The sequence below is a fragment of the Lithobates pipiens genome, unplaced genomic scaffold (assembly GCF_037356315.1).
Source record: "Lithobates pipiens isolate NorthernLeopardFrog02 unplaced genomic scaffold, aLitPip1_a1.2 Scaffold_8, whole genome shotgun sequence".
Taxonomy (NCBI): domain Eukaryota; kingdom Metazoa; phylum Chordata; class Amphibia; order Anura; family Ranidae; genus Lithobates; species Lithobates pipiens.
The window spans coordinates 268,809,683-268,836,920 of NW_027507903.1; the positions used below are offsets into that span (position 1 = coordinate 268,809,683).

At 44.7% G+C, this 27,238-nt stretch overlaps 1 protein-coding gene across 3 annotated transcripts in view; it reads right to left on the reverse strand.

Annotated features, from left to right (window-relative positions):
* ACSS3 (acyl-CoA synthetase short chain family member 3) overlaps window positions 1–11,419 on the reverse strand; it is a 230,386-nt gene extending 218,967 nt beyond the window's left edge. Inside the window, exons 1-3 of one of the 3 annotated variants that reach the window (XM_077471934.1) lie at window positions 11,172–11,419; window positions 7,121–7,197; window positions 2,970–3,517 (exon numbers count right to left, since the gene is read on the reverse strand). In XM_077471934.1, the coding sequence (XP_077328060.1) occupies window positions 2,970–3,322 (353 nt within the window). In that variant the 5' untranslated portion in view covers window positions 3,323–3,517; window positions 7,121–7,197; window positions 11,172–11,419. The remainder of the gene's footprint in view (window positions 1–2,969; window positions 3,518–7,120; window positions 7,198–11,171) is intronic. The other 2 variants (XM_077471933.1, XM_077471935.1) reach the window with 2 other exon arrangements.
* Between the last annotated feature and the right edge of the window lie 15,819 nt (window positions 11,420–27,238).

The following is a 27,238-nucleotide window of genomic DNA, read 5'->3' on the forward strand; positions in this document are numbered from 1 at the left end:
GGGTTTACAAATTAATTTTTTTTTGTGTATTAATTCTTAGCGTCTGTTCACATATGTGCATTTTAACCACTTAACCCCCGGATCATTTTGCTGGCCAAAGACAAAAGCACTTTAAATAATAATAATAATAATATATTGACGTCCTTTTTTACCCACAAATAGAGTTTTCTTTTGGTGGTATTTGATCACCTCTGCGGTTTTTATTTTTTGCGCTATAAACAAAAAAAAAAAAAAAAAAGCACAAAGGGGTATAAAGTAACATAGTCACTAAAGGGTTAAATCAGCAAAGCAAACAAGGGAAATGCTGTTGCTAAGTGCAACCAAGCACAAGTTAGAGACACCAAGAAACCAGTCATTAATCATGGTACTCAGTAGGGTGACAGGACTTCTGGTAGCGAGGGGGGTCATTATCTGGCTGTGGATCTAAAACCGCGCTAGGGGGATCCATGGCCTGGTCACATAGGAGCACACACGAGGTTCATGCTATATGCTCAGTGAGACCCCATTCTGTTACTGGGAGTGAGTTAACACAGGTCTGGTAGAGCGGGTACAGACTCCCTCCTAATGCAACATCTACTAAAGTTACAGTGTGTTGTGACACGTGACAGCACTTTATGATGGAATTCTATACTAAGGTATCCAGATTTTTAAAATGAAATCCGGGGACATTTTTTTTTATTATTACTAGTAATGGCAGCAATCAGTGACTCATAGTGGGACTGTGATATTGCGGTGGACAAATCGGATACTAATGCCTCATACACACGACCGGTTTTCCTGTTGGAATAAACTCTGAAGGTTTTTCAGACGGAGTTCCACTGAAACGGTCTTGCGTACACACGCTCACAAAGTCTGACTATCTAGAATGCGGTGACGTACAACACTAGAAAAAGGAAGGTCAATAGCCAGTAGCCAATAGCTTCCGACTCGTACTTTCTTCGGAGCATGCGTCGTTTTTGGCCCATTGGAACAGCATACAGACGAACAGTTTTCCCGATAGGACATGATCTAAATATTTCCGACGGAACCAATTCCTATTTCTAGGTCCATCAGAAAGTCCGATGAGGCCCACACACGATTGGAATATCCCGATGAAAAGACTTTTCTGACGGACATTCTGCTCGTGACATTAGTGACACTTTTGACACTTTGTGGCAACCAGCGACACTAATACAGTGATCAGTGCTAAAAATATGCACTGTCACTGTACTAATGACAATGGCTGGGAAAGGGATAACATCTAGGTCAATTAATGGGTTAAATGTATGCCTAACAAGTGTTTTCTCACTGTGGGGAAGGTGATTTTACTAAGGGAAAGACACAGATCCCTGTACCTGCTTTGTAGGAACACAGGATCAATGTCTTCCACACTGACAGAATAGCGAACTGCCTTGTTTACATAGGCAGACCACTAGGCGAGTCGGCCAGATCCACTGATTGGCTCTGATACCAAGAAATGCAGGATCATGTATATAAGTGATCGTTGCGCAGTGTGACTATCAGGCAATCAGAAACTGGTTAAGTTATCAGCATTATGATAACTCACAGGCAGCAGGCACTCTATCATGGCTCTGTCAAATGACATGGCTGCTGGGTGCTGATTTTGTGAACTTCTGACCAATAAGTGCCCCCCGCTGCCTGTGAGTTCTGATACCATCCATTATGCCAGAGAGACAGACACAATGCAATGTAGTCTATTCACAGACACCCCCAAAGCACACCTGTGTTGAAGCCTTGAAGGCACTGGCAGCCCCACAATTGGATCTGCTTCCCCTCTATTCCTGCATCTGGACATCGTCAGCTGAGCTCAGCTGCCATTTAATCAGAAAGGGACACATATAATGGAAAAAAAAATAAAAAATACATCCCCTTGCTAGTAGGAGTGGGGGGGGGGGGGTGTAATTCAGATTTTTTTTTATTCTGCACTGACTGTCTTTGAGCCCCAGCTCCTGTTGAAGTCAAATCCAGGGACAGACTTGGTCCGGGGACAGTGTCCTCAATCCGGGGACTGTCCCCTTAAACCGGGGTCGTCTGGTCACCCTACTCTATACTGTAATTACTGCACACAGAGTCAAAGCTCATCTCTAAGTCAGGGAACAACCTTAATGTTCGATTGTTTACATGACGGGAGTCTCTGTCTGGTCCTGGGCATTGATGAGAGTGCTCCATGTAAGGGGTACCCCCTTGCAGGGTGAAGTAAACCCCAACAACTGTATGAGGCTTTGGCGTTTAGGTATTGCCAGAGGGCAAAGGCATACCATCCAGCCCCATTTTTTTGCAGCCTGTTAAACTATATGAGTGGCTGAATGGCCCTGCAGCTGGATGGTGCACTGAGCGGTACATACTTTTATAGTATGGGCTCAGGGACAAATGCACAAAATGTAATCAGCCTGCATTTGAACCTGGGTACATACCGTCCTAAAGGTAATTACTGCTCGGTGCACTGTTTAGCCTCATCCAGAGGCAGCAGCTGTCAGCCGTTCACATTTTGAAAGACTGCTGGCAGCGGAGCTGGACGATGCGCCTTTGCCCTCTGACCACACCTAAACACCAGAGCCTCATACACTGGGGCTAAAGGCCAAGTGTGCATGAGGCTAATGCAGTATGTCTTAATGTACAGTGCAATGGAGGTGAAAACAGGTCCTTACTGCTCTGATTTTAAGGAGGGGGCTGGGGAGTTACTTAGTGGTGTTGGTGCTAAAGGTGTCTCTTTTTCTCATTTCAGAAATTTGGAAGTTATGCCTGCGAAGTGTCTTTTTGGTATTGCATTACATTGATAACTGGTACCAAAGAACAGGTACCTAAATATGTATAGATAATTTATGTGGCAATCGAATCATGCTACTAGAACATGCAGAGTGTTGTAGTTCTATAGCAACTTGTTACGGACATACACTTTAAGTTTAGATGTCTCAATGCAAAAAGAAAGAAAGAAGGGGTTCAAGCCTTCTGTGATCCCATGCACTTACCATTTTGTGAATGGGGGATTGGAGTTGTCCATAATTTTGCCCCATGGTTTAAACCACGTGATGTTGTGCGCCGCGCTCCCCCAGACCTGTTCAGGTTTCTGCACTGAAGCTTGGAATACATCATAGTAAGGAGAGGAGGTTATGTCCGCAGTAGAGTACGATTGGCTGACCAAGCGTCTGCATAAAGTTAATGAGACAGGCTGTGTCCTGTAAAGTTGGGAGAGATCCCTTTTCCCCCAGGCTCCTGCACCCGTCCCACCTGTCCTATACACACAGCCAATACTGGTAGCGTTCCTTTTCACTCCTCCACTCCGGAGTCCTTGCTTCGAGAGCCATATTAAACCAAAGTACATTGTTGAAGTTGCAGTTGACTTTTCTGGCAGCAGATGTGTGTATTTAGTGGAAGTTGACTTTTCTGGCAGCAGATGTGTATTCTGTGAGCGTACGGGAGAAAACCAGCACTGGACGAGATCCCTCTACAGGGAGATTTATACTCTTCAAGGAGGATCCTAGGAGTCCTGATCAGGTTTTCCAATGAAATGTGCTTCCTGGAAGAAAACATTGTTGGCACAGCGCTTCATTAGAATCTGGGCTGGTTGTACATTTACCAACTGCAGAACAACTTAGGATATTACCATTGAATCTATTATATGCAAAAACAATAGCAAAACAATAACAGTTCAGTGCAATAAATAAGACAATAGAAATCACCAGTTCACACTGCTGCACACTCATTAATCTCTTTTCAGAGAGTGGCTTCCAGGCATTCAGAAGGTGGTCATGCAAATTCCAGAATGCCTCCTGTTCTGAGCAAAAGTATGGCAACCTTCTGGGATGTCCCAGGATGCTGCGTAACAATTCAGAAGGCACCATCGCACTTGGTACTGTAAAAGTGGCTGTATGTCTAAGTGGGTAGTGAAGCGATCACTGGCTGGAACTGTTAGCAACCAGAATGAGGACTGTCACCAGCACACCATGGGTCTCCAAAAATGGGTCCAAAAGCGATTACATTGTTGCAGCAAACAGCAACGTTTTGGAGCCTTGCAGGATCACTTCATCAGGCATGTGCAATGCTCCAGAATGTTGCTGTAACAATGTAATTGCTGAATAAAGCTTTTAAACACAGTTTTTGGAGACTCATGGTATGCTGGCGGCATTCCTTAGTCAGAAAGCACAGCGCAGCTCGTGCATGTGGGAACCAGCAAGGAGGCACAGCTGGCTTCCCACAGTTAACGTGCCAACACCAGGGACCTGAAGACCGGCGAAGAACCGGCCTGGGTGAGGGTGGCGCTGGATCCCTGGACAGATAGGAGTTTGTATATTAAAAGTCAGCAGCTACAGTTTTTGTAACTGTAAGAGGAAAAAAAAAAAAAAAAAAAAAAAACTTAGCAAGAAACATAAAAACAAAATATATTTGTAGGTATGCTGCGTGACTAGTAGAGACGGACTTGGGCGTGCTCGAAATCCCACCTGCCCTATTTCACCAGGAAGCTGAAACTGCACACGGCTAATCACAGGCAGCGAGACATTTCCCGATCTGTTGCAGCTGCGAACGGGGAAATGTCTCACTGCCTGTGATTAGCCGTGTGCAGTGTCGGCTTCCTGGCGGGATCGGCAGGTGGTATTTCAAACACGCTAGAGCCTATCTCAAGTGACTAGGAACACATAAACTTGACTATAGAAATGGATATACACTTTAAGGCCCCTTTCACTTGGGCTAGATCTGGTTTTGCTCTGCAGGGGATCTGTCCGCTGAACCAATCTCAGTGTAGTAGCTAGATAACTGGTCTGTGTCCACTCCGCTTATACAAAAACAGATACGGACACAGCCCACTCTGCTATATTGGCAGCTGGATTTACACAGCCCAGCTGTCCCTTTTCAACCAATTACCTTCTAATCCGATCTGGCCAGATGGAGGGGAAAAAAAAGTTTTACATTTTAAGACTATTCATTTTTCTCTTGTTATTTTTGAGCGAAGATCTGCTTTAAAGCAAACCTAGAATAAGATATATGTTAGGCTGGGTTCACATAGGAGCATGCATGGGCTCACAGCAGGAGTCTGGTGTTTCCTCCTTCACCATTTCAGGTCCAATGCAGCCTGAATTCGGACCAAAAGATGCACAGCGTTCCTGTGCTAATCGCACCTGAGCCACTGCAGACATATGTGAACCGGTGCCATAGAGATACGGTCACACTCTCCTGCTATTGCGAATTGCATGCAGGGAATCTGCATCCAATTCGCACTAGTATGAACCCAGCCGTAAGCACATTCATGATAAGTACTGTGCCGGTATCACACTTCCTGGTATTAAATCAAAAACCAAAAATGTTATACATTTCTTCTTAGCAATCATTAGATGCCGAGGCTGCATTCGTTTTCTTTTTTAGGCCCCCTGGTGATCTGGCCAGTAACCCAGTTACTGTATTAGAGTGCCCCACTCTGGATGAAGGGGCAACTGAGACACCTTTGATCAGTCCTGGGGACGGTGTGTTACATTTATTAGCAGATTTAGATGATACACTAACAAGTTGAAGCCAAAAACTCTAGGTCACACTTTATAATTAGTTACACAAACTGTCCCCCCCCCCCCCTTTTGGAATAAAGATTTTATGAGGCGTATCTAAAAAGTTTGGTGAATTGTATCAGAAAACAAAAACAGAAGATACAAACAAATTACCTTTATTGGCCTTCAAAATAATCGCCATCATTCACAAAGCTTCTGGAAACTGTCAGCAAAGGCCTCTTTAGGAATCGATAGCAAAACCACCATGACACATTCTTAGATTGCCGCCACGTCTGCAAATTGTGCATCTAACAGGACGCTCTTCTGGCGGGGAATTTTTGGGTTGCTGGGAAGACAATGCTAGCTCTCATCCCCTGTGATGATGGTTCGCAGAAAGGATGGATCCTGGTCACACATGGTAATGAAGTCTCCAGAGGTTTCCATCCGCTTTGCTTTCTGTTCGTCCATCACCTTGTGTGGCACAAACCGAGAACAGATCTTGCACTTACCCAAATCTTTGGTGCAAACCATGTCCTTGCTAAGGCCCAATTCCTCGGCCATCAATTGTAGAGGCAGTCTCCAATCTCATTCAATCATGTCTGGGTTCCGTTTGTCGAAATCCAACCCGAACATGGCTCATCCTCACTTCCCGTCTCGAGAGCGTTTGAACCAGTCGTAAACACATTCTCCGCTCAGGGCTTCCGTCCCCTACACTTGCACCAACATTTTATGCGTCTTCATTTTCCCCAATTTGTAGCAAAACTTGATGTTTACTTATTGCTCCATTGCACTGTGACCCTACCTCTCAGACTGAGTACGTCCTACTGCCCTCAGCGGGTTTACCTCTAGGGCAGGGATCCTCAAACTACGGCCCTTCAGATGTTGCAAAACTACACATCCCATGAGGCATTGTAAAACTCTGACATTCACAGACATGACTAGGCACGATGGGAATTGTAGTTCCTGAACAACTGGAGGGCCATAGTTTGAAGACCCATGCGTCTACCATCTCCCTTTAAAACCGAACACATAAATTACATAGGTTCTGTGGCTGATTAAACTCACTTAGTGCCTTATCTGCATTCAATTAGCCTCAGGACCTGTGTAATTCATATGTGTTTGGTTTTAAAGGGGCAAGGTGAAAACCGTAGTTTACCCAGATGGTCACATGTACACCCAGCTAGGTGGCACTTCTCAACCTATCTCTGGATAGCCATGTGCATGCGTATTCATCTGGCCCATGTTGCCGTTGAGCTATCGGACCATTCACCAAACTTTTTAGACAAACCTAGTATACAAATTAAAGTTGTATGCACCCCCTGCCAGTGTTAAATGGTTTGCCTGAACCCCTAATTGCTACATCTGCAAGACAGCATGTTCTTATGAAAAGCAACATACTTACTGGCTGGATCACCAGGTGAAAATAAAAAAGGGAAAAAAAAGGGAAAAAAGAAAAAAAAAAGGCCTAAAAAATAAATCAAATGCAGCCATCATATCTAAGAATTGATAGGCTGCTATGTAGCAAAAATGTTCGCTTTTGGGTATCAGACTGCTTCAAAGCTTTCTACTCATGGTCATATTATTGCACACATTGTCAGTTTTTTGTTTGATGCTAGTCTCAAATCGAAAGTGAAGAGGGTACTCACCACCAGAAAATTTTCTTTCATTTCTGAGCTTGTCTTGTGCTTCAGATTTTTTATTTATTTTTTGGCAGAAAACTGTACTAAAAAAAAAAAAAATTATATATATATATATATATATATATATCGGATGTTGTGGTCACATCAGAGAAAAAATTTCAAGCCTGCACATCCAGTTTTCGTCTGTCAAAAGCAGCATACCAACGATCCGAAAAAAAAAAAAAGGAATCGGCAGATCGGAGGAAATTTATCTTCAGATTTTCTGACCATGTGTTATGCTGGCCATACACTATACGAAAAATCGGGCAAACCCAATTTTGAAAATGGAATGTTCGGCCGCGAGCACAAACAATGGTGCCATCATGTAATGACCGATAAATTGTTCGGTGGACATAAATAAAATTTTATGTGTTTTTTTTTTTTTTTTGTTTACATATACCTAGTGCAGACAGGTTGGACGGGAAACACATTAGCCTTTCAATTTATCATTTGTTCGCCAGAAAGTTTCCAAACTTGTCCTTTGTTTTTTTTTTCAGCTCAAAAACGTCCAAACGATTATCGATTTTGTGTGAATTAACTGGCCGGAAAAAAAAAAAAAAACTAAAAAAAATAAAAATAAACGAACGGTCTAATGACCAAATTTCGGCCAATTTTTTGTATAGTGTATGGCCAGCATTAGAGTTGCCACCTCATTCCTTTAAACCCAAACACATATTAATGACACAGAGTCTGTGGATGATTGAGGTGTTAACCACTTCAGCCCCGGACCAATTTTCAGCCTAAGGACCAGAGGTCTTTTTACAATTTCGCACTGCACTGCTTTAACTGGCAATTGCGCGGTCATGCAATGTTGTACCCAAACAAAATTTGCGTCCTTTTCTTCCCACAAATAGAGCTTTCTTTTGATGGTATTTGATTGCCTCTGCGATTTTTATTTTTTGCGATATAAATGGAAAAAGACCGAAAATTTAGAGAAAAAAAAATGATATTTTCTACTTTTTGTTATAAGAAAAATCGAATAAACTCAATTTTAGTCATACATTTAGGGCAAAATTTATTTAGCCACATGTCTTTAGTAAAAAAAAAAAAATGTCAATAAGCGTATATTGATTGGTTTGCGCAAAAGTTATAGCGTCTACAAACTAGAGTACATTTTCTGGAATTTACACAGCTTTTAATTTACGACTGCCTATCTCATTTCTTGAGGTGCTAAAATGGCAGGGCAGTACAAACCCCCCCCAAATGACCCCATTTTGGAAAGTAGACACCCCAAGGAAATTGCTGAGGGGCATGTTGAGCCCATTGAATTTTTTTTTTTGTCCCAAGCGATTGAATGACACAAAAAAAAAAAAAAAAAAAAGTTTACAATAAGTTGTCACTAAATGATATATTGCTCACACATGCTATGGGCAGAAGTCAAATTACACCCCAAAATAAATTCTGCTGCTTCTCCTGAGTACGGGGATACCACATGTGGGGGACTTTTTGGGAGCCTAGCCACGTACGGGACCCCGAAAATCAAGCACTGCCTTCCGGATTTAAATATAAAACGCTACCAAAAAAAACTGTTAGCGATCGCAGGGATCAGGCCTGACTCTGCGATCGCTGCAGTTATGTGTTTAGTGTTTTGTAAGTGACAGCAATCAATCGATACTGCACTTGGGTGGGCTGGGCGGAGGGGCACAACGCAGGTGCTAGCCGGTATCTGGGCTGATCCCGCTAACAATGCGTTTTTTTGGAACCCTAAACTGCTGGGGACGCTAGTATAGATCTGATCAGATCAGATATTGATCTGTTCAGATTCTATACCACTACGGGAGGTTTATGCTTTGCACGTGGGTGTTAGCGGTACTGGCACTAACCTAGCGCTGCCTGGGGCGATGCAGACCCTGACCCTAAAACCTAATTGATATCACCCGCCGGGTGATCAGGGGGTTAAACCTTTATTGGGTAATAAATGGTGGGTGCCCTGATGCTATAAAAAGCAAACTAACCAGAGTCACCCGTAACACTTATATGGTGATCACTGGTGAAAGGGTTAACTAGGGGCAATCAGGGGGTTCAAATTTTTATTAGGTAGTATATGGGGGTCCCTGGCGCTATATAAAAACCTGACGGGGAACCTAAATAACTAACTGGCTAACCAGCGTCACCAGTGATCGGGGGGGGGGGAGGGGGGTTGTGTACCTATGTGTGCCTATGTGTTAGTGTAGTGTTTGGTGCATACTTTCACTTCTCCTCGTAGTCCGGTCAATAAGACCGCCCCGAGGAGAATGACATCACTTCCTCCCTGCCTGTGTTTACTATACACAGAGGGAGGAAGCTTCTCATTCGCCAGGAGTGATCGAGAGGGGATGGCCAGAAACCAACGGCCATCCCCTCATCCCGATCGGACCCCCCACCTGCTGGAAGGCAAGCACGTACATGCTTGTGCCTGTGCATGCCATTGTGATGACGTACAATGGCATGCGGCGGTCCTTAAGTGGTTAATTAAACTCACTTAGTGCCTGATCTGCATTAAATTCGTCTCAGAACCTCTAATTCATATGTGTTTGGGTTTAAAGCGATGGGGGTGGCAACCCTACCGTGTGTACGGTAGACATGTGCGATTCGTTTTTGTATGAAACGAAAAACCGTACATTGGTACGAATCCGAAATACAAATTTTTATGCATGCGAATTCCGTCCGAAATTTCATTTACGAATTTTGGATCCAAATTCACAACGAAAATTTGTAATTAACGAAAAAGTTAATGAACCTAAAAGTTAAAAACCCAGGAAGTCAGCACAACACAGGGATGGTGGGAACCCCTCAATGATAAATTCATCAGAATGAAAATTCGTAATCGTTAAGAAAAGTTAATGAACCTAAAATTTAAAACCCCAGGAAGTCAGCACAGGGATGATGGGAACCCTATGCTTACGAATTTCATACGAGATTTTGTTAACGAATTTCGGATCCAAAAATTAACAGAAACATGACTGGCGTTTTGTTCTCCAATCAGAGGAAGTCAGCACAGCACATTGATGGTGGGAACCCCTCAATGATAAATTCATCATAACGAACTTTTGTTATTTTTACAAAAAGTTAAAAACCCAGGAAGTCAGCACAGGGTTGGTGGGAACCCCTCATAATGATAAATACATCATAACTTTTTGTAAAAATAACGAAAGTTTGTTATGATGAATTTATCATTATGAGGGGCTCCCACCATCCCTGTGCTGACTTCCTGGGTTTTTAACCTTTAGTTTCGTTAATAAACTTTCGTTATTTTTACAAAAAGTTAACGAAACTAAAAAGGTTAAAAACCCAGGAAGTCAGCACAGCACAGGGTGGGAGCCCCTCATAATGATAAATTCATCATAACAAACTTTCGTTATTTTAACAAAACGTTTTACGAATCTAACGAAAATCCGTATTTCGTATGAATTAGAATTGAATTTCGTACACGAATTACAAAAATACCATTTTTTTTTCGTACGGAACGAAACAAATTTTTTTGGACGGCGCCCATGTCTAGTGTACGGTTAAGACTGAGCTATTTTGGTCATCAAACGCACACGTATTTCTCTAATAAACAAGCCAAGTATCAGGTGTAGTCCTTTATGACCGCTATGTGGCCTCTTAGGCTATCACAAAATTCCAGAATCCTATTCCTTCTGCTAAAGAAGGATAAAAGCACATATTTAAATAGATCAAGTGACCTTTCTCAGATAGTAAGGAATTTCACTTCCCAGCATGACGGAACTTGTAGGTTAAATTTCATCGCAAGAGATGCATATATTCCCAAAAACTGGATCCATCTCCCAGTGCAGAAAATCCCATCGGAAAAACGTGCATTTCGACCAAGAAAAGCGTGCATAACGATTGCAAAGTCACATTGTGAAAGCGTAAGACTGTTGTTATGTGCAAAGACAAACATCAAGTATCAGCAAGACAAAATGTAAACACAGCAAGACGCACTCTGCAGGCTACGCTCTAAGGACTAAAGTATAATCCAGAAAGTCAATCTGCACAGAGCTGCAGACATATTCCTACAACACAAAAATAAACATACCAGATTGCAGCTGATCACTGAATAGTTGCTTTTCTCTACTTGTTCCACCTCCTTAATCAATTGTCAGGGGGAGGAGTGGCGGAGATGAAGTGGTAGGATGAAAAGTTTAACTTCTTCAGAACAGACTGAACTCTGTATTGTAGATTGCTGAGCGTGATGAGACGTCAGGCCAGGCAGGAGTTAACCCTGCACTCTTCTACCACATTCTTATTGTGTCCCCTGGGCTACTAAGAAGGCCTCAAAGAGGCAGCTGTGGAAATCCCCAGGACTAAGACCCAAGGGTGTGTTTGCACTGGATGGCCTGTTGTTGCAAATGTTTGCCAATAGCTTAAAAAAAAAATGCTGAGTCAGGCATACATTATATAGGAAGAAAGTTCTATTTAACCCTCTCAATACAGAGCATTTTCACCCCCTTCCTGCCCAAGCCATTTTTCAGCTTTCAGCGCTGTCACATTTTGAATGACAATCGCGCCGGCGTAAAACACTGTACCCAGATGAAATTGTTATCATTTTGTCCCCACAAATAGGGCTTTCTTTTGGTGGTATTTGATCACCTCTGCGGTTTTTATTTTTTTTGCGCTATAAACAAAAGAAGAGTGACAAGTTTGAAAAAAAAAAAAACAATATTTTTTCTTTTTGCTATAATAAATATCCAATTAAAAAAAAAAAAAAAAACACATTTTCCCTCAGTTTAGGCCGATACGTATTCTTCTTTTTGCGCTATAAACAAAAGAAGAGTGACAAGTGTGAAAAAAAACAATATTTTTTCTTTTTGCTATAATAAATATCCAATGTTTTAAAAAAAAAAAAAATGTCCTCAGTTTAGCCCGATACGTATTCTTCTACATATTTTTGGTAAAAAAAAAAATCGCAATAAGCGTATATTGATTGGTTATAGCACCTACAAAATAAAGGATAGATTTATAGCATTTTTATTATTATTTTTTTTTTTACTAGTAATGGCGGTGATCTGTGATTTTTATCATGACTGCGACATTGCAGTGGACATATCGGACACTTTTTGACACATTTTTGGGACCATTCACATTTATACAGCGATCCGTGCTATAAAAATGCATTGATTACTGTATAAACGTGACTAGCAGGGAAGGGGTTGACCACTAGGGGGTGATCAACGGGTTAATATGGATCTGTGTGTTTACATACACAGATCCATGGTCCTGCTGTGTTACGGGGCAATTGCGGGTGCCTGTCAGACATTGCGGCAGCCGGGCACTCGCATCGAGTCTCCAGTGACACGGTGGGCACGCGCCCCCTGGTGGGCCAAAAAGGCGAGGGCGTCATGACACCGTCCCGCAACAAGAGCTGCGCCGCCTGCCCGTCAATTGACAGCCGGCGGTCGGCAAGCAGTTAAAGAGATACAAAATTTAGGAATAAGTCTGTGTTAAAAAGATTGTAAAGTCTTGTTTTTTTTCAATAAAAATAACAAAAATGTTATGCTTACCTGCTCTGTGTAATAGATTTGCTCAGAGCAGTCCAGATCCTCTTCTTCTCCAGTCCCTCTTCGGCTCTCCTGGCTCCTCCCTCCTGTTGTGTGCCCCCACAGCAAGTGGCTTGTTATGGGGGCACCCGAGCTGAGTCACAGCTCACTGTGTCCATTCAGATTGGCTGACTGGCTTTGATTGACAGCAGTGGGAGCCAATGACACTGCTGCTGTGTCTCAGCCAATCAGGAGGGAGAGTCTTGGATGGCCGAGGAACTTGTGGACTTTACAACTCCTTTAAGGAAGACTTTGATACATTGCTCTTGTGCTTGCTGATGCATTGAACAAAGCAGATTACTATTAGCACAGGGAGGTCAGTCTTTGGTGCAAAGAATCCTAGTGTATGGGAGTGAAGTACCCTATAGTATCAAAAGTATTGGGACGCCTGCCTTTACATGCACATAAACTTTAAGGGCATCCCAGTCTTGATCTGTAGGGTTCAATATTGAAACCTTTAGGACACACTCCTAAACCTTGTGGACAGCCTTCCCAGAAGAGATGAAGCTGTTATAGCTGCAGAGGGTGGGCCAACTCAATATTGAACCCTATGGAGTAAGACTGGGATACCATTAAAGTTCATGTGCGTGTAAAGGCAGGCATCCCAATAATTTTGACAATATAGTGTATGTAACAAGGATGACTTTTACTTAAAGTGGTATCAAACCATAAAACAAAAATCAAATATATTGCAGCTAGCAATCCTTAGTTGTGTTCACTGCATGGCCTGACAGGTTGGATTCATCCCACGGGCCTTCCATTTGACATGTGATTTACATCAGTTTTCTTCCTTTTGGGATAGAGGTTTTATATATTAGGGGTGCAACAGATCAAAAAACTCATGGATTGGATCGTTCCTCAGATCATAGTCACAGATCGGATCATTTTTCGGATCAGCAAATAATAATCAAATTTGCAAAAACCTGTGATAATTCCACCATTATATATTCCCCACTGTAATATCCACAATATCCCCACTGTAGTATACATCTCCCCCACTGTAATATCCATGCTATCTCCCCCACTTTAATATTGGCTGAGCAAGGCTGGGGACAGCTGGGTATCGCCGAGTATGGCTGGGTATTACCGAGTATTGCAGGGTATGGCTGGGTATTGGCGAGTATTGGCAGGGTATGGCAGAGTATTGGTAGGGTATGGCAGAGTATTGGTAGGGTATGGCAGAGTATTGGCAGGGTATGGTAGAGTATTGGCAGAGTATTGGCAGGGTATGGCAGGGTATTGGCAGGGTATTGGCAGAATATTGGCAGAGTATTGGCAGGGTATGGCAGAGTATTGGCAGGGTATGGCACGGTATTGCAGGGTATTGGCAGGGTATTGGCAGATTATTGACAGGGTATTGGCAGAGTATCGAGGGATGGCTGTGACTGCAGAGCTGTGGGCTGGATCTGTAGTGCCCATAGCGCTGCTGCCATGCAATCTCTCAACTCCTCTGTACAGATCTGTACACAGAGCGGAGAGAGGAACCGGCATCATCATGACGCAGGTTTGTTTACAAGCGATCGCTCTGTCATTTGAATTTGCAAAAACCTGTAAAAATGTCACCACCATATAGTCCCCACTGTAATATCCACAATCTCCCCCACGGTAATATACATCTCCCCCACTGTAATATCCACGCCATCTCCCCCACTTTAATATTGGCTGAGCATGGCTGGGTATCGCCAAGTATGGCTGGGTATTCTGCCATACCCTGCCAATACTCTGCCATACCCTGCCAATACCCTGCCAATACTCTGCCAAAAATGTATTCTAAATAATTATAATAATTTTCTTTCTTTTTTTTTCAGATTTTCTAATTTTTGAATTTTGAATTTCTGAAAATTCGGAAATTCGGAAATTCGGAAATTCGAAAATTCGAAATTCAGAATTCGGAAATCCAAAATATCTAAATGTGAAGATTCCCGAAATTTACGAATTCCGAATTTCCAAATAAAAAAAAAAGTAAAAAACGAATGAAACAAGAACAAAAATGAACTAATTTTTTGTCAATGCACATGTCTAATGTCGGCCACCCGAGGCCGATCCGTCCATCGGATCGACTGCCAGCGCCTCCATCTTAACGAAGGGAAACAGGCAGTGGAGCCTTGCGACCTCACTGCCCATTTCCCACTGCGCATGCGTGAGTCGCGCGGCACTTTGTGAATGGCCCGTTGTTTTCTGGGACACACACAGACACGGGGCCGCTCGCCGAAGAGGAGGAAGCGCCGTGGAATAGGAAGAGGCAGATTAGGAAGACTGCCTAGCAACAGCGGTTTCAGGTAAGTTAAAAAAAAAATAATAATTAACATTTATTTAAGAATTTTAATGTAATTTTTTTATTTTAGGGTGGCCCTCCGCTTTAAGTATGTTTGTTACATACTTTGCCTCTCAACCCCAATAACAATCTCTGCCCCCTCTGGCAAACCTGGCAATAGTGAAAGTGCAATGACCAATGAGAAACACATCACGTTATGATAAAACACAGAAATTGTCTTTTGCTGCGATATTTCTGTGGAAAAGTAACTGTATACAGTATATATTCAAGTAATCAACTGGAGAGCAATAACTGAGATTAAGCGAATATAGCTCAATCCTTTATTTAGGCTGCTTTCTGGGAAATCCAAACCTGAGAATGCCCCCAAAAGTAGAGGCAAATAAATCACAATATGACACTTTATATCAGATTGGTTACCTCTACTCAATGTGGATCTATAACTTCAGGCAGGAGGAGAGCTGAAGACTGACCCTCTTTATGTCAGACCTCAATCTTCTGTCTCCTGGCACCACAGGCCCGACTACAAACACTATATTTAAATCAACATTCAATGGTTTAGTCCCCAAGGTAAACTGTGCCATACACCCACTGCATATACAGAGCCCTGAGTATGTGTGTGTGGGCCCATATGGCACTAGTAACCTCAGTCCCTTTGAAGAAAGATGAGGCTTTGTATCTTCAGCTAGCCACTCTCGTTGGTGCATTTAAACTCCTGAAAAGCAGGACCAAACAACACAACTGGCCCAGATTATCAAGTTGTCAGGGCTGGCTTAGCCCTTCCTCCTCTGGGCTGGCTGCTCAGCTGTCGGCTAATTGGCAGCTCTCGTCTCTTTCCACAGTTACCAGCTGTTCCCGATGATGTTGGTCTGACTTGCCTATTTAAAGCCTTCCAGCTCACTCTTTCCTTTGCCTTCGCGTTGGTCACATCACAAGGAACCATCTCCTGCTGTTTTTTTCAAGACTGGCTTGCTGACATCCCTCCTGGCTTCTTATCCTGCTTGCAGTTTCTCTCCTTGGATCCCTGACTTCAGGCCTGGCTGATTACCCGATCTGGTTTATGAACTTTGGACTGGCTGACTACCTGATCTGGCTACTGGACTATGCTTGACTACGCTTTTTTCTATTTACCCTTTTAATTTAATTAATAAGCAAGTGTGATTTGATTGTACTTCTGTCTCAGTCGGTTTCTTGGTTTCTGACACAAGTAAAGAATGCAGGTTCTTCCTCAGCAAGGTGAAAAGACAATGGTGTCTGTATACAGTGTCTCTGTATCTGAATGGCCTTGTGTCCTGCAGCACTACAGGTGTCAGCAAGGTGACTAAGAACAATGATGTCTGTATACAGTGTCCATACAACTCTGTGTGCAGTGTCCTTGTTTCCTGCAAATGGGCAAAAGCCCTCTCACTCATTCCTGCAGTCAAGGTCCAGGAACAGGCAGGCTCTTCTAGTGACCAGACTGGTCACCTCACACTGGAACGCTTCACACAGGTGTGTCTGGATATGCACCTGGGAACCCCCTCTCTCAGGCTGGATGTCCCGACTGGCTGTGGATGCCTGAAATCACGCAGGGGACTGACCTGGGAGACAGACCCTATCCCCTAGGTCTAATCTCTTCATCTGCCTTGTGTAGTCTGAGAAATCTCCTCCAATCAACAAAATGGAGTCTCTAGTTCCTTTTTCTCCAGTGCATGCTGGCTCTTGTAGTTCCATACAGGTTAATCTGAATGTAAAAGTTGAGTCCTGGGACTACAATTCCCTGTATGCTTTGCTCCCTGGTGATAATCACTCTGCTGACAGGATGTGATAACACAGAGCTTTAGCTGGCACTAGAGGGAAATAGTCTCACTGCAACAATGTTGCAGAGTGTCTTCTGATACTGCAGGTAAGATAGCCACCTTCCTGTTACACACGCATGCTCAAAAGAATACACTGCAATACAATACAACACTTCACTTCCAAAGATGTATTCTGTCATGTAAGAATTTTCGTAACTTTAGTAATCTATTGATTTTTAACATGAGACAAGAAAGAAAAGGGACAATCATTTGTTTGATGTTCTTATCATGTGTACAAAGCTTTACCCCCACAGGATACAATGGGTTCTTTGTTCTGCTACAACTCTTTAAGCTGCTTGGTCCCCGCTGATGCACATGTGTAACTTAAAAGTTAGCATGCTACGACTATAATAAAGCACAGAAAATAGGCCACAAGCAACTGGATGATAGATTAAAATGATATATTATGACAAGGCAGTTAAACAAGGCATGAACTCAAAAATAGACAACTGAACATGTTGAAAGATAATGTATTAGACAAAGTGAACACTGACCCATAGGATAACAATCAACTTAACTGTAGCAATGCTAAATCTGAATATAACTGGTTTAAACTAAGTCAAAAGTATCGGCATCAACTTCCCCCCAGAGAGGACCTCATGTATACATACATACAACACCGATAGCAGGTAGGTATAAAAGTTCCTGATAAAGGGGTACCCCAAGAGGTGACCATAAGCACCTAGCATCTAATTGTCAGTATTAGAGATGGCCTTGTGGTTCGCGGCGAATTTTGCTCGTTCGGGATTCGCCAAACTGGCGGACTACTGGCGCTGTTGACGGCGGCCATATTTGTTTACATTGTGAACAACTTTGACCCATGACACATCCATCATTGGGTACAGGACAGCCAATTGAGACATTTCAGCACATGGACAATTGGATATTCCCCCTACCTTATAAATAGACCTGATCTGGCGGCCATCTTACATTCTGTCTTTTGTCAGTGTAGGGAGAGGTTGCTGTGTGGAGCAGGGACAGACTGTAGTGACACAAATCGCTAGTTACTAGGTCCACAAAAGTCCTTTTAAGGACTGGCATAGGTGTACAGTATATAGGGTTCTGGTGCACTGCTGCTGACTGCTGTGCTGCTGATTGCTGAGTGCACTGCTGACCGATTCTACAGCTGTCTTTTGTCAGTGTAGGGAAAGGACGCTGTGTGGAGCAGGGACAGTCAGTTTAATCACTAGCTATTACTATTAGGTCCACAAAGGTCCTTTTAAGGACTGGTATAGGTGTACAGTATATAGGGTTGTACACGTATAATATACTTTCTTTCAAATATAAAAAGTATATTATGGTGCACTGCTGACTGCTGTGCTGCTGAGTGCTGCCCGATTCTGCAGCTGTCTTTTATCAGTGTACGGAATGAGGGACAGTTTGGTGTTCTGAGCAAGGGCAGTCTGCAAATCACTAGCTACTAGGTCCACAAAGATCCTTTTATAGGTGTATAGTATATAGGGTTGTACACGTATAATATACTTTCTTTCAAATATATAAAGTAAATTATGGTGCACTGCTGACTGCTGTGCTGCTGTTTGCTGCCCGATTCTGCAGCTGTCTTTTATCAGTGTAGGGACTGAGGGACAGTTTGGTGTTCTGAGCAGGGACAGTCTGCAATTCACTAGCTACTAGGTCCACAAAGGTCCTTTTATAGGTGTACAGTATATAGGGTTGTACACGTATAATATACTTTCTTTCAAATATAGACAGCATATTATACTTGACTACTGTGCTGCTGAGCTGATTGCTGCCCGATTCTGCAGCTGTCTTTTATCAGTGTAGGGACTGAGGGACAGTTTGGTGTTCTGAGCAGGGACAGTCTGCAAATCACTTGCTACTAGGTCCACAGAAGTCCTTTTATAGGTGTACAGTATATAGGGTTGTACACGTATAATATGCTTTCTTTCAAATATAGAAAGCATATTATAGTGCACTGCATGCAGTGCTGCTGACCGATTCTGCAGCTGTCGTTTCTCATTGTAGGGAGGGACAGTTTAGTTTTTGGAGCTGGGACAGTCTGCAATTCACTAGCTTCTAGCTAGCTACTATTAGGTCCACAAAGGTCCTTTTAAGGACTGGTATAGGTGTACTATTTGGTGTGCAGCATTGTGACTGCTGAGCGGTTCAGCAGTGATACTAGAAAGAGTGACAAACGCAATTAAGAAAAGTATTATAACTGGTGTGATAGACCAGTGGCCCCCAAAAACGACAGATTGAAGCGGGGTGTTATATATCTTCTTCCACATACATACTGCACTTCTATAGAGACTTTTGTCACAGGATCATTTAAAAAGTGACAGGTAGAGGAAGAGGTAGGCCCTTCCGCAGGGGTGGTAGGGGTAGGGCAGGAGCAACAGACTTGAGCCAAAGTGGCAAATTGCAGAAGGTGCGTGCAATTACATCAAAGGACGCACCAGACTTGGTTGAGTGGCTTACTCAGCCTTACTCTTCTGCACCCTCCTCATCCTCTCGATCTGCACCCTCTTCTTCACTCTCTGCTATGTGCACCCCCAAAGACACTACCACCAACACCACCACCACCATATACCTTCCGCTTGAGTCACAGGAATTATTTTCCGATCCATCACAAGACATTGCCAATGCGCAGCCACTCTTGGCATTGGATCAGGAAGATGAGGTAGCAACAACCGCCACTTAGCAGTCTGACGACAGTACCCAGATCAGCCCAAGGAGGAGGTTGGTCCACGGAGTTGCTGCCTACTACAAGATCTCTAATTATAGCGGCGCGGAAGGTGATGTCGATGATGACGTGTCTAGTGATGTCACATGGGTGCCCACAAGAGAGGAAGAGGAGGGGAGTTCAGAAGGAGATATGGACCAGCAGATAGGGAGGAGAAGCAGGCAGAACTTAAATTGTACAGGAGAGACAAAGCAGACTGCTAATGTATCAGCACCGAGGCATCAACCATGTACGGTCACATCTGGCGCTCCCAGGATGCCGGCACATGGCTCCGCAGTGTGGCCTTTTTTTAACGTGTCCGCTGCTGACAATAGTGTTGCCATCTGCAGCCTTTGCAGTCAATGCATAAGTCGCGGTAAGTCCAACACTCACCTAGGGAGGACCGCCTTAAGAAGGCACATGAGCTGCCATCACCGAGCCCAGTGGGAGAAACGGAACCCACAAAGCCACACTCCAGGCTCTGACCGTCCAGCCTCGTCTTCTACTTCTCCTTCTCTTCTCTCCTCACAATTGTCCTCCACTCCACCTTCCATCATGCCATCCTCATGTTTTTCTGGAAAAAGGCAGGCTTCCGTGGGCCAAATGCTCGAGCGTAAAAAAATGATGATGCCGGATAACCCTCTTGCCCAACGGTTGACGGCTGACGGCTGGCTTGTCAGAACTGATAGCCCGCCAACTACTGCCATATAAACTGGTGGACTCGGAGGCCTTTCGAAAATTTGTGGCCATTGGAACACCACAATGGAAGGTCCCAAGAAGGAAGTATTTTTCAGAGAAGGGCATCCCAGAGCTATATGGCCATGTTCAGCAGCAAGTGAATGTATCTCTGGCATACAGTGTCGGTGCCAAGATACATCTGACCACAGACACGTGGTCTAGCAAACACGGGCAGGGAAGGTATATCACTTTTACTGCCCACTGGGTGAACCTTCTGACGGCCGTCAAGCATGTAACCCGTGGCACCGCGTAGATTTGGTTTTACCGCCATGGATTGGATGTAGGCCCGCCTCTTCTCCTCCTCCTCCTACTCCATCCTCCTCCCTCTCCTCCTCGGCTGACTTCTCCTTTTCCGCTGCTAGCCTCTCTTCCACTGCGCCGCCCAAGCTCCCCAGAACCTATTCGACATGCCAGGTGAGACGTTGCCATGCTGTGCTGCGTCTGTTGTGCCTGGAAGCCAAGAGCCACACTGGCCCTGCACTCCTTTCAGCTTTGCGTTCACAGGCAGATCAGTGGCTAACACCGCTCAATTTGACAGTTGGTAAATTGGTGTGTGACAACGGTGCCAATCTGCTTAGCGAATTGAAACAGGGCAAAATTACACACGTACCATGCATGGCACACGTCTTAAACTTGGTCGTGCAGCGATTCGTTGTCAAATACCCTGGGGTCCAGGACATCTTGCGGCAGGCAAGGAAAATCTTGGCCCATTTTAGAAGATCTTACACGGCCATGGCTCGCCTTGCTGACATTCATCGGTGACACAATCTGCCGGTCAGACGTCTTATTTGCGATTGCCCGAAGTGATGGAACTCAACCTTCTATATGCTTGATAGGCTGCTCCAGCAGAAACGTGCAGTTAACGAGTACCTGTACGAACTCTGCGAACAGGTTCTGGGGAGCTTGTTTTTTTTTCTTTACGGAGCGTGCATTGCGTCATGTCATCAATCAAGCCGTGGAGGAGCAGGAGCAGGAAGATGAGGAAGTCGCAATGCTGGATGAATTCCCAGGGGGGGCTACTCTATCTGAAACAAGTCCACAACAGGAGTCTGAAGAGGAGTCAGAGGAGGATGGTGCCAGGGTGGATGAGGAGGAGCAAGAAGAGCATGCTTTAAACCTTTCTGGGATCCCTGTTGTGCATGGATAGGGAGAGGAGAACGAGGATGACGACATTATCCTGGAAGATGAGCAGGAGCCAGGCCACCACACCGCTTCCAGTTTAGTGCAAATGGGGGCCTTCATGCTCCAGTGATTTAACAGGGATCCCCGTATAAAAAGCATAAGGGTCAAGGACCAGTACTGGGTGGCAATGTACTTAGACCCCCGGCACAAACACAAAATGGCGGAAATGTTACCACCATCACAGAGGGCTGTCAGAATGGAGCCCTTACAGAACTTGCTTCGACAACTGCTGTATTCTGCTTTTGCGTGCGCTGGCAGAGGAGGAATTGCGCTGGCAGAGGAGGAATTGCGGGTACCAATTGCGGGTACCAATCCAACAGCGCCTGCAAGAAGAGGGCGGTTTGAAGATGTGTTGGTGACTTCTGATATGAGGCCATTCTTTCAACCAACCCATCGACAGGTCTCATCGGGATCCAGCATCAGGGAACGCCTAGACAGACAGGTGTCAGACAACATCGGGTTAACGGCCGATGTGGATGCTCTGAGGAGTGATGAACCCCTGGACTACTTGGTGGGCAGGCTTGACCTCTGGCCAGAGCTTGCCCAATTTTCAATGGAACTGTTGGCTTACCCCTCGTCCAGTGTCCTGTCCAAAAGGACGTTCAGCGCAGCAGGGGGGATCGTGACCGATAAGTGCACTCGCCTAGCTCACGACAGTGTTGACTACCTTGCATTTATAAAAATGAATGAGGCATGGATCTCGGAGGAATTCAACACATGTGACCAGTAGACCATGTATATGCATAACTCTATAAACAATTTATTTAATCGAGCACACTGACCTTTTTTCTACCTTTGGCTCACTTCCTTGTACAAAAAAAGCACACCGTACTATATGCCCGTACCCTCCTGTTTGAAGAGGTTGAGCAGTGTCATATTTTTGGGTCCCGCAGTGAGTTGCTGGTATCAGTGCTGCTGTCAGTGCTCTCTATCTCAGTGCTGGTGTCAGTGATCTCTCTATCATGGTGCTGGTGTCATTGCTCTCTATCTCACTGCTGGTGTGGTGTCAGTGCTCTCTATCTCGGTGCTGCTGTGGTGTCAGTGCTCTCTATTACAGTGCTTGTGTCAGTGCTCTCTATCACAGTGCTGGTGTGGTGCCAGTGCCCTCTATCTCGGTGCTGGTGTGGTCTCAGTGCTCTCTATCACAGTGCTGGTGTGTTGTCAGTGCTCTCTATCTCGGTGCTGGTGTGGTCTCAGTGCTTTCTATCACGGTGCTGGTGTCAGTGCTCTCTATCACGGTGCTGGTGTCAGTGCTCTCTATCACGGTGCTGGTGTGGTGTCAGTGCTCTCTATCTTGGTGCTGGTGTGGTCTCAGAGCTCTCTATCACGGTGCTGGTGTGGTGTCAGTGCTCTCCATCTCGGTGCTGGTCTCAGTGCTCTCTATCATGGTGCTGGTGTCAGTGCTCTCTATCACTGTGCTGGTGTGGTGTCAGTGCTCTCTATCTCGGTGCTGGTGTGGTGTCAGTGCTCCCTATCTTGGTGCTGGTGTGGTATGCTCTCTATCTCAGTGCTGGTGTCAGTGCTTTCTATCTCGGTGCTGGTGTGGTGCCAGTGCTCTCTATCTCAGTGCTGGTGTGGTGTCAGTGCTGTCTATCTCGGTGCTGGTGTGGTATGCTCTCTATCTCGGTGCTGGTGTCAGTGCTCTCTATCTCGGTGCTGGTGTGGTGTCAGTGCTCTCTATCTCGGTGTTGGTGTCAGTGCTCTCTATCACGGTGCTGGTGTCAGTGCTCTCTATCACGGTGCTGGTGTCAGTGCTCTCTATCTTGGTGCTGGTGTCAGTGCTCAGTCTCTATCGCGGTGCTGGTGTCAGTCAGGGAGATAGCAGCGGAGATGTCAATCAGCAGGCAGTGCCAGCACCATGGCTGAGGATCAGCACTGGACTGGCACCTCCGGACCACCACCCTGCATAGATGGCACACTGGGACACTGGCACAGGACTGCGCTGCCCTGACTGTGGCACTGATCATCTCCTGCACCCCCTTCATAGCCTGCCCTGACCTTGCCTCTCCTCCATGGCCTTCATGCGCTCCTGAATTCTCAAAATTTCACAGATAAAAAAAGAATGCTTGTCGTTGTCGATCCCAGATTCACTTAATACTTTTGTTATGTCAGTGTCCATGTTGTGTGCACAGCTAGTAAGTATTTTGTGGCTGAAAATATGACCTGGAGGTTTTTAAGGTTCGCCTGCCATTAAAGTCAATGGGGTCCGCCACGAACTTTGTGGTTCGGGAACTTTTGGCCGCGTTTGCAGTTCGCGTTCGCTAGACGTCTCGTCGGAAGTTCGTCCATCACTAGTCAGTATTAGCCAGCTACCACTTCTGTAAGGTGGTGCACATGAAGCTGTCCCTTTCAGAGTGTGTAATGGATAACTGATGGGCTATTGAACAATTCTGCAGAAATCTGGAGAGAACAGTGCAGGTAGCCAAGCAGAGAGGACCTGTGCTGGGGTGCAGAGACCAGAGAGCCAGCTACGGAGGGCAGGTACTTGGGATAGAGGCTGAGGACTGAGCCACTGGAAGGCGTTTGTGCTGCAGATTGTGAGGCACAGATCTGCTGCTCCTACCTTTCTGTGCATTTACAGGGGCACCTGTGCATCCCCGTGGGGTCAAACATGGGCGCTGGCTATAGTACACTTGTGTGATTGAGGCTATATAGACAGGCAGTGCTGGAACCAGGGAGAACACTTTTACATTGTCCTCCAGCATTGCACCCTAATCGAGTCCAGAGGCCTAGGTCAAGAAGATTTTAACAAAGTAGCTGTGCTGTGCAGAAGAGGTCACACAGCCCAGCTAAGCAACAGGTTTTTACAGCTCTGGTCTCAGCTCAATGAAAGATCTTTCTGTGGCTCAGTCCCCAGGTTCTCTCTTAGGTTCGGTCTCTCTGAACATGGGCACAGACAGGTAGGAGCAGGTCTATACCCCACAATTTGCAGCAGAAAAGGCTGTCTCTCTGGTCAATGTACCCCAGTGCAGGTATACACTGCCTAGCTCCCCACACCCACACTCCAGATTCCTGTAGAATTGCCCGGGGGGGGGCAACCCTTTCCAGAGAATCCCGGGTATTGAAGACCACAGCTTATTAGCTTCCAGTCACATGTACTGTGCAGTGCTTCATTAAGGACCATATACCGCAGTGTCCTTTGAACTGCTGTGTCATCCAGGGGGAGGGGATGGGTTGCTGCTCTAATAACTCTCCTTGCCTGTGTGCATGGCAAGCTGGGTAGTGAAGTCTGCCACTTTATCCATTTGCATTGTGCTGTGCTCCTTGGGGACTACTTGTCCCATGGTCCTTCTCTCTGCAGCATCCTCAAAACCCCCTAACAGGCACACAACTGCTGTCAGAAGGGAGGGGGTTAAGTGAGGGATTTCACACATAGAGTGCACTCTGTCTTAGTGCAGCAGTCAAGAGACTGAGAGCAGGCAGACATACACAGCCCTTTACTCCAACTGGCTGCACGCAATTTGCTTTGTTGGCACTTTAATCAATGCAAATAGGCGGTTCACTTTCGGAGTGTTCACTTAGTGAATGAATGAGGTGACTTACATTATCCAATCTCGTGCAAACAAAAAGACAGTCTATTTGACTTTTAAAAAAAATCCACCCTGAAGTCTTTGATACTGCCTGGCCCAGAAAGAGTATATAAAACAGGTGTTCTCACTTCACTTGCTGCATGCTTGTTTTTTTTTTTTTTTAATCAGCAGTGAAATATGTTTTCCTTTATCTTGAGAGAGACCTGTACTGGCTGCAGTGGCATCAATGTGCCCCCAAATTAAAAGCATAACGGACACTGGGAATGCAGGGGACAGGTATGGACTGAGCCGCCATATTGCTGGCTCCGGCTCCGCCTCCACCTCCTGAGTCTACTCCTGGCCACTGGTTGCTAGAGCCGCCTCGCATCTAGCAACCAGTGATGTCAGAGCCGGCATTGATAGCTCTCTCTCCCCTCTTTCCTCTCTCGTACGGAATGATGAGAGAGGAGACACAGCCGCTCTGCTCCTTCTCCCCCTCCCCTCTCCTGTATGTGTACTGCAGGAAGTGTGTGCTCCTTAGCTTCACACATGATTTCCCTTGGAGCACCCACAGGAGAGGGGAGAAGGAGAAGATCAGCTGTGTCTCCTCTCTCATCATTCCATGCGAGAGCGGAAGGAGGGGAGAGAGAGCTATCAATGCCGGATCTTGGGCTCTGAGCTGTTCCATGAGAGAGGCGCTCTCAGCTCAGAGCTGTGCTGGAAGGCAGACAGCCTTCAGGGCTGATAATAGGCACTAAATGGAGGTACTAATGAGCACTGATAGGAGGCGCTAATGGGCACCGATACAGGGGTGGCGCCAGGTGGGTGCTTGGGGATCACTGTCTGAAATGTAAGTGGAGTAGCATAAAGAAAGTGGTCATTGACAATCAGCAGCACATATCCCCTGTATTCAGAAACGACACCCTTTGTATACAGTATTGCTTGCCTCAGCATGGGGCCAAGCGGGTTGAATGAAAAAAACAAAAAACTGACCTGATTCCACTATCCAGACACTGTAGGTGGATGAGGGAATCCTCCCCACTGCTGACAACGGAAAGACTTCCCCACTGTGAAAATACACAGATCAGCATTGCATGGCTGTAGCCTGCAGTGCTGATCAAGCAGAGAAAATCCAACAAGGGCAGTTGTACAGAAATCATTCGATATCAGTAGATAAACTAGTAGTAATTATTTTAGAGCCATTTTTATCTGTCTAGAGATAAAGAATACTGGATATAAATATTCTGACCACTGACTATATTATATTATATATTTATACTGTGGTTATGAACACTGCTTAATATTATATATTATAATATCAGCTCTGTTGTACTTTTGTGGTGGCTAATCTGTGTCTTTATCAGCAGTATTTTGTCTAGACGTGGTTCGGCCTGAGCAACAGAATGGGGAAGAAAGGGGATTTAAGCAAAAAACTGAAAAAAAGTAACACAACACCAAGGAATTAGAGAGTGCTGTTCACCCCTGATTTCAATGGAAAAAGAAAAAGAATATCCCCTAAGGTGGGGTTTTTTAGATAGCAATATAATATCTATGGTATAGTAAAAGGCATATATTTGTACACAGTAAGGATTTAACTACTGAAAAAACAGAATATTGGGCGAGTTTATTATTTTATAATATTTATTAATAAAAAGGAGGATTAAATAACTGATATATTAGTCAAGAATTGAACTCCACTTGGCAATAAAAACATAGTATGGATGCACATATATAGACAGAAAATAGATGTATCACATGAACACTGTACACCTGTATATACAATGAAGAAATGACCCTGACGCGTTTCGACCCTCACAGGGGTCTTCCTCAGAAGATTTGTCTATTATGGAAGAAAAAACAACTATAAATGAACATATAAAAAAAGAGTTGTTCATCATATTACATTAAGAACAATTTGCTGTGGGCAAAATATATATCAAACATCACAATGTTGTATAATTACCAATTAATGTGCATCACAAGTAGTGAGACTATGGTCCACAGTGGAGATACTCCTTGAGAGACACACGTGGTCTAAGTCGCTTTTCTCCCGCCCTGCAAAGATGTACCAAAGATCGTACAGTTGGCCTTTGTCGCTGTAACCAACCCAAAAGAGGGAAGGAAGGGAAACGGAGTCCAGAGGTATGACTTACGAGGGATCACATGCATGAATCCACCTCCAGTGTGATACACGGAGGGGGATACAGGCGTCAACAGCCTGTTGTGCTTTTAAGGACATTTTTCCCGCACAATATTTATTAAGTAATTTTTAACGAAGATATTTTTAAGATACCGAATCAGTCTATATGACACAGTCTATATATGTGAACTTATTCACGGAGAC